Here is a 7906-nt window from a genome sequence, read left to right on the forward strand (position 1 = left end):
CTTTATGTAGAGATAGGGTGACCATATTTCCCTAGATGGAATACAGAACACCAAAAGGGGGGCCTACTGGCTCTGGGGGCTTTAGCCTGGAGTGGGGGAAAGCCGCCAAAACTGAGGGCATCAGTCCTGCAGTGGGGGGGACAGGAGCTGCCGGTGCTCAGGGCTGCAGCCCCACAGAAGGTTGCCAGGTGTCCAGTTTGGAACTGGACAGTCCAGTATTTGAGTTTTCTGTTCAGGAACCAAATTGAGAAAAGAGAAATGTCCGGTATTTTCCAAATCAGATGCAATGCAGATTGTGATGTAATGTCAAGTGTGTCTGGTAGTTTTGTTGAAACGATCTGGCAACCCTAGCCCCACGCTGGGAGGGAGCTGCTGGTACTCAGGGATTCAGCCCTGGAGAGGGCAAGGGAGGAGGCACCAGTGCATGGGGGATTCCAGCTGCTGACTCTCCAAGTGCGGTGGCTCCCCACCCACCTTGTGCAGCTGGAGAGATGAAGTTCAGCACTGCAGCATGCAGGGAGGGCAGCAGAGCTGCTGGTGCTTGGGGCACCAACCGCTGAAGTCCTGAGCGGCTACTCCCCCCTGCAAGGGAAACAGGGGACAATGTGTCCTTAAAAAAAAAAAGTTGGGACAGCTGGAGGAGGCCTTAAACAAGGGGCTGTCCTGGTAAAAATGGGATGATCACCCCACGTAGACAGCAGAGATCGAACAAAACAGCAGGGTTGCAAGCTTCTTCCTCCCATCACCTGTAGAAGCCATCTCTAGCCCCCTGCACAGGGTGGGTCTGGTGCATGACTAGGGCTCCAAGCTGGAAACGCCCTCTTCCACTCTAGCCTTTCTGCTGAGACTGGCCTTCAGGAACCACCAGTGAGAGTATCAGGAACCACGAGTGTGTGGGGCTTGTTGTGAACTTGCTTGAGCGCCCCATCTTCTTCCCCCTAGTCCAGTAACTCTACCGCACTCTTACAGGTAGCAGCTGTCTGCCTTGCAGCAGTGCACTTAGTGCTGTTGCTCATGCAAGCTCCCGCCTCCTCTCTGCCTTTCCCCAGGGGGAAGCTGCGGGTCGATTTAAAATAACATTTCCTATTACTCTGTGCTGTGTGCTTAAAGGCAGGGTTAAAGCGACAGTGCACTTTGTACTTAAGAATTGAAAGTGCTGAGGCTGGTGGCGAACGCATTAGCCTTGCTAACACCACTCCCCATTCCTATTTCCACCACAGTCCCAGTGCAAACACAGAGTGAGCTCTCTGCACTGAGAGCCAAGTACAGGGTGCATGAGGCCCAAGGACCCTTATCTTTCTATGCCCCACCCCTTTTGAGATGTGATGCAACTCCCTCAGGGCCTCATCCACCCTCCCCCTTCAGTTAGCCAAAGGAGGGTTTGTCAGTGGGAAGCCATCTGAGGCTCCCCATCTCTGCATGCACAGCTCCCACTGAGCCAGGGGAGCATGCTGGGCTCTTTAGCACAGTCTCTCCTTTGGGGCCACAGCAGGAGGGTGCTTGTAGATTGCAAATGACACCCCATCACAATGACAGTTGTCACAGATGCCATATTTTGGTATAAAGAATCCCTTTCCTCCTTCAATAGTGGAAAGGCTGCAATGCCCATGGCTACATCATTCTCCTTAGACCAGGACACGGCAACACGAGAGGCTGTGCCACCTGTCAGTCTTCCCCTGCACCAGAACAGGGGAAGCATCCTACACATACCCCACCCTCTGGGATATGGAACTGCCCTTCCAGAGAAAGGAGTAGCTTTGCTGCAAAGTCTACCCCCAAGAGGGCTGCTTAGCACCCAGAAGTACCAGTCCTACCAGCAGCTAGACCAAAGCCATCATCCCATTTCACTGCTGAAAAGTAATTCTTCCATGTGCCCATAGAACTGTCTTTGTGACAGCAGAACAGAAGAGACCAATGTCCAGCAGTCATTCTTAGTCTGTACAGAAAGATGGTGCCAGATAAACAGCACTGAACCTGGGAGTTGAATGCCTCAGAGCACCTGTACTTCATCAGCGGCAAGGAGTCCTGTGGCACCTTATAGACTAACTGAAGTGTTGGAGCATAAGCTTTCGTGGGCAAAGATGCATCTGACGAAGTGGGTCTTTGCCCACGAAAGCTTATGCTCCAACACTTCTGTTAGTCTATAAGGTGGCACAGGACTCCTCGCCGCTCTTGCAGATTCAGACTAACACGGCTACCCCTCTGATACTGTACTTCATCACTTATTTCTTCCTCCCCACCACACATCCCTGCCCTGATGGTCCCTCAAGGGTTCATCAACAGTGCTGCTGCCATTGCCTGGGGCTGGGTGACTGACTGGAAAGCCCTCCCATTGAGCCCCAGGAAAGGGATACAAGGCTAACTGGAGATACCTGGCTACAGCCCATCACCTCAGCAGCTCCCACTCCCAGAATGAGGTTGCTTGGTGAATCAAAATTAGCTGGAAATGTGCTGGTGATCCAGCAACCCCACACAGAGCCTCACCGTATTTGCAATGAGAAGCTTCACACTAAGGGCCAGGTGCCTTGGGACTGCAGGGCTAAGCAGAGTGCAGGCTGAATGCCAGACACCTGGTTATCCACTCAAGAGGTGTAGCATCCTATAACAGCACTGTTCAGGATGCCTTGCTGATGAGGCCGGGGAGACACAAGGGTTCAAAGTTCATGTCCTCTTCAGTGCTTGAGATTTAGAGTAGATGAAAAGTGTGAAATGTTTCATTCCAAAGGTGCTTTAAGTCTCTCCTTCAGATCAGTGGTTTGCAGCCCACTCAGCATACAGCTGTGGCCCTTGTGACAGCCTCAGGGCTATACAGGTAGGATTTACAATGTGTGGCTACAGCCCACATAACAGAGAGGCTGCGTCTAGACTGGCATGATTTTGCGCAAAAATCTTGCCACCTGTCTACAGTGCCCGTATTTGCACAAGAACACTGACTTTGTAATGTATAAAAATCAGTGATTCTTGAGCTTATACTCAGATAAGCCCTCTTGCTCAAGTATTCTTGCGCAAGAGGGCCAGTCTAGACAGCCACGTTAATTTCTTGCGCAAGAAAACCCGATGGCTAAAATGGCCATGGGAGCTCTCTTGCGCAAAAGCGCGTCTACACTGGCACAAATGTTTTTGCGCAAAGGCACATGCCAGTATAGACGCTCTCATGCGCAAATACTTTTAATGCAAAAACTTAAGAGCATTTGCGCAAAATCATGCCAGTCTCGACGCAGCCCGAGAGTTTTTTTACACAGCCCACAATGACAAATATATTGAGAACCATTGCTTTCCAGTCACACACTCTTAATCTTACCCCTCAGCACACAAGAGACAAGAACAATTGGGAGATCAGGAGTTGCTACAGACACAAGGCTAGCAGTCATGCTTCTGAGCTAAAGCCCTGAAGGTCTGTGGCCAGGACATCACTCTTACTACTAAATGGGAAGGAAATGGGCAGTGGAATCACACAGACAGTCCATTCAAGTTGGGTTGCATTTTTATAGCCATCCTCGGATGCAAGCCAACCAAGCCTAATCCAGACACTTAGCATCTGTGCAGTGCTACTAAAGATGCCAGACAGTCCCACCAACTGGATTCCTTCATAAGCATGCTGGGCAACATAAGCTTCCAATACACCTCATCCCTCAGCTTAAAGAAAGGCATTCCTATTGCAGTGCATTCAGTCTTTAAAGGGGGTAGGACCAACAGCTCGACAGCTAAAAACTTGACCAAGACCACCTAATTTCAGTCATGTTTTTCTCCCTCCCGTGCCTCCACCCATCAGAGATAGGGGAATGAAGACAGCCAATTCCAGCTCACGCTTGCACTTTATTATATACTGAAAAATGATGAGTGTCAAAGAACCACAACAACACGGGACAGAAGCGGTGAGTGAGGCCCAAAGGTGCTGTCCTCACCCCCGGCACAGCCAATCAGCAATAATTTATACAAACACTTCCATAAATAAGTTAATTCATAAATAAAACTGTAAAAAGAGAAAGCAGCAAGGAATGATTTCCGGGGCTGTGGCATGTTCACAGTACTGACAATACCAATGCTATTCCGCACACAGCCACACGACAGCAGTGAGGTAGGGACATGGATCCCTTTCCCACTGCAGTAGTGAGATCACAACCCATCAGTCACAGGCAAAAGCTACACAGTTCATTACTGATGCATTTCACTGGTCTGGCTAGAAGAGCCTTTTCCCTACACTTTCCTCCACGCACAGGAAAGGGTATGTGGAGAGTGTTCTCAACAGAGGTGGGCTGTAATAGTTACAGCAGGCCTGGATCATTAGGGCAGAGTTGCTGGGACTGTTTCTCTCCCCTCGCCTAAGATGCTAAACTCAGTTACAGGAGATGGACGTGTCAGCGTTATTAGATAAATCAGGATAAGAGACAATCCTTGCCTTCAGGGCAGGGGAGCTACATGCCTCCTCTGTGGGCACCAGTCTTTGAGTCAAAGCAAGCTGTGGATGCTCTCCCAATGCCTTCTGGGGCCCAGGCAGGGACCTTGGCCACTGGCATGGAATGGGTCAGGGAGACAACAGCAGCGACTACACCCCTGGCAAGGACTCATTGGCCCATTTCTGCTTGGAAACAGCAGGCACCATGGGGAGCACAAGAGCCACAGCTCAGAAACAAACAAAAGAGTGGAGGGCATAGCAGTAAAAGGCCGCCATTGGTTATATACAGAAGAAAAATAAGACAGCCTGCCCTCGCTCATTGAGGGAGGGGGAGCAAACAGACAGTGGTTTGGCTTGCACATGCCCCCAACTGGCCTTTAGTACAAGGGCTTCCAGTTCTCCTTTAGTCAGTGGTAGCAGATTTAACTGAAGGGGAATGATTTGCTCAGGCAAGTTCAGTTCTTGGCAATATAAAGGAAGAAAGACAACTACTCATACCTTGGCCCCCGCAACATAAATGAATGCACATTGGACTGGTTAGAGCCAAGAATTGAGAAGAAGGGGGAGAAGAATGGGAATGGGTGGAGATCTGGACTAGGATAGGGAATCCCCTGCTCCACCCCACCTCTTACTCATCCAGGCCTGGTATCAAGTCTGCAATGCTGTCCACATAGTAGTTGGGCACCAGGTCCTTTGCAGCAGGGCTCTCGCTAGCCATGTAAGCCTGTGCCTCCTCCAGGCGGGACACGCCAGTCAGGGTCAGGACCGTGGCAAGTCCACAGTTCTTGCCGAAAAGGATATCTGTCTCCAGCCGATCTCCCACCATGAGGGTGCGGGAAGGATCCACACCAAAGCGCTCTACAATGCAGTCGAACATATATGTGTTCGGCTTCCCCACAACCACTGCCTTGCGCCCTGAGGCAGTTTCCACTGCAGCCGTGAGACTCCCTGTCCCTGGGAAGGAGAGAAACAGGCATTCACAAATCAACATGAGATTTTTACAAGTCATCTACTATGGGACTAAGCCAGCAGACAGAAGGGAGAAACGCTGAAGAAATGTTTGTTATCCAACGACAGAAAGGTAGTTAGCATCCCTGCCAGTCAGCAGAATGCAAAGGTCTCCATCCTGCCCTTTTAAGGGGTACCCCATCACTCTTATATGAGATGGGCCCTTAATGTCAGGGCCCGGCACCATCTTTTTGTTGGATTTGTGCACCCCTAGCACAGGGTGAGGAACTTTTTTTGGGTTGGAGGCCTCTGACCTATAGAAAAATCAGTCATGGGCCACATACAAGTGAGAAAATACCCCCCCCCCCCCCCCCCAAAAGGACAGTGACTGAGAAGGAGAATGACACTCCCCCATTTCCCTTGCACACCTACTAGAGTGTGTGCTCCAGCACAAGCTCCCCAATGCTGGGGGGAGCCCTACCCCTGTTGTAGCACCATGGAGTTTTGGTTCACAAAACAAGTTTTCTAGGCACTACCCCCATAACAATAACTACTTGCGATTCAGTGAAGTTCAAGGATTAGATTTGTTTTTTTCTAGATAAACAGAAGGAACGCCACTGTCAGTCATCATCCTCTGAAGAGGCTCCTGGGGATGGGGCATGACCCCCTCACCTGTAAGTCCCTAGGTCAATCCAACCACTGGCTGTGGGAAGTGAATTAAAACTCTCTGTAGTTTCCAGTGGGATAGGTGGCATTGTGCAACATGACCTCCCCACCATAGACACCCCCCTCCTGACCCAAAGGTCTAGCCACAGAGATTAAGGGTAACCACTAGAAGTGCACCCTAGGACTTAGGCCCCCTCCAGGGTGGCAAGAGAAGCAGAACTGCCCAGGCGGGTGGCAGAGGTTCCCAGGGTGGTGATGCCTAACCCCTGCAGGGGACAGGCCTGAGTTTCTCGGGGCCCCTACTCCGTATTCCTGCGGCCCACAGACTCCTCCCCAGGTGGAGATCGCGGCCCCTCACCCGGGGTGCGCTGCCCGTCGCTGAGCGGGTGCCAGGGGTCGGGGTCGGTGGCCACCAGCAGGCACTGTGGGTCGCGCAGGTAGCCGCAGGCCTCGGACAGCTTGGCGAAGGTGAACTGATCATCGTAGCCCACCAGCACGGCGCGCACCGGCGGCTCGTCCTTCCCGGCGCCCGGGTCGCCCTCCCCGGCCAGGCGCAGCCCGGCCTCCCGCAGCTCCCCGCGCAGCCCCTCCCCGCCCAGCACGAAGACCCGGCCGGGCCCGGGGCTGGCCTCGCCGCCGCCGCCGCCCCCCAGCAGGCGCTGGCGCAGGTAGAGCGCGGAGCAGAGCGCGGAGCTGAAGACCTGCTCGTCCCGCACGCCGCGGAAGCCCAGGCGGCTGAAGCGCCGCTGCAGCTCGGAGACCGAGCGCCGGCTGTTGTTGCTGACGAAGAAGGCGGCCTTCCCGCAGCGGCTCAGCCGCTCCAGCAGCTCGGGCGCGCCGGGCACCGCCCGCTCGCCGGCCCACAGCACCCCGTCACAATCGAACAGCAGCCCCTGCGCCGGGCCCAGCACCTCCCGCGCGCTCGCCCCGCTCAGCCGCCTGCAGGCCGCCATGCCGCTTTCTCCCGCGGGAGTGACCTCACCGACCTCACCGCCAATCAGCGCGCCAGCCCGGCCTGATGGGCAGCCCCCGCGGCCCGCCCCCGCTGCAAGGGGCTGGGCCAACGCCGTCCAATCACCGCCGGCGGGTGGGGCGGGAGGAAGCGTGATGGACCAATGCGACAGCCCGCCCACGAGACGGGGTGAAGCCAATGAATAGGGCGGAAATGGTTTGATGGGGAAGGGAGAACTCGCCCCGCCTATACAGAGGGGTTGTGGTTGAGTGTCCTCAAGAACCAATGAGATGAAAGGTTCGGAAGGATTGATAGGTGTTTTAAACCAATCAGCGGCTGCCCGCAGGGACGCGGCTCTGAACCAGAAACCGAAAAGAACCAAAGCCGGCATAGCCTATCACAGGGGGAGACAGCTGTAGGGAGGCGGGCCACGCTCCTCTCAAATAGCAGGTAATACGCGGACTGCGGGGCTAGACAAGAGTGGCAGACGCAGTAGCCTATCCCATAGTGTAAAATGCGCGGGAGCTGGAGCATGGTTAGATTGACGGTTACCGGGGAGGGGCTTCGAATGACCAATGAGATACTCGTAGAAATGAACGGGGCGGGACCAAAAGAGCGACAGGCACAAAGGTCTGTTTAATACGCGCCGAGAAATGGAGGGGCGGGGCAAAAAGAGATGATTGGCAGGCGGGTAGAACGGCCCGCCGCAGCACAGAGGTCTGGGCGCAGGGGGCGGGGCGGTCTGCACGGCGCCTGGCCCCGCCCCGAACGCAGCAGGGCGCGCGCACCTCTGTGCCCGGCGCTGTACAAACAGCCCCGCCGCAGCACAGGGTGCGCAGCGCTGCAGGAGAGGGGCCAGGCGAGTAGCTGGATGTGTTGGCGGATAGAGACGCTCCTGCAGGGGTGGCTGCTTGTGCGTGGCCAGGGGCATCCCTGTGCCAAAA

The 7906-nt window shown here is 54.3% G+C and overlaps 1 protein-coding gene across 1 annotated transcript; it reads right to left on the bottom strand.

The window, feature by feature from the left end:
* Positions 1–3796: 3796 nt before the first annotated feature.
* Positions 3797–6998, bottom strand: PDXP (pyridoxal phosphatase). Its single transcript, XM_014571459.3, has 2 exons — positions 6369–6998; positions 3797–5350 (listed from the first exon to the last, which is right to left on the bottom strand). The coding sequence occupies exons 1-2, from the start codon at positions 6961–6963 to the stop codon at positions 5025–5027; spliced, it is 921 nt and encodes a 306-aa protein (XP_014426945.3). The 5' UTR covers positions 6964–6998; the 3' UTR covers positions 3797–5024.
* Between the last annotated feature and the right edge of the window lie 908 nt (positions 6999–7906).

This window comes from Pelodiscus sinensis, chromosome 1 (genome assembly GCF_052426305.1).
Source record: "Pelodiscus sinensis isolate ZL-2025 chromosome 1, ASM5242630v1, whole genome shotgun sequence".
Lineage (NCBI taxonomy): Eukaryota > Metazoa > Chordata > Testudines > Trionychidae > Pelodiscus > Pelodiscus sinensis.

Excerpts from the sequence above, each read along its gene's own strand:
- PDXP (XM_014571459.3), bottom strand. The coding sequence starts at position 6,963 with ATGGCGGCCTGCAGGCGGCTGAGCGGGGCGAGCGCGCGGGAGGTGCTG. Across the intron at positions 5,351-6,368 it reads CGACGGGCAGCGCACCCCGG|GGACAGGGAGTCTCACGGCT; the intron begins GTGAGGGGCCGC and ends TCTCCTTCCCAG.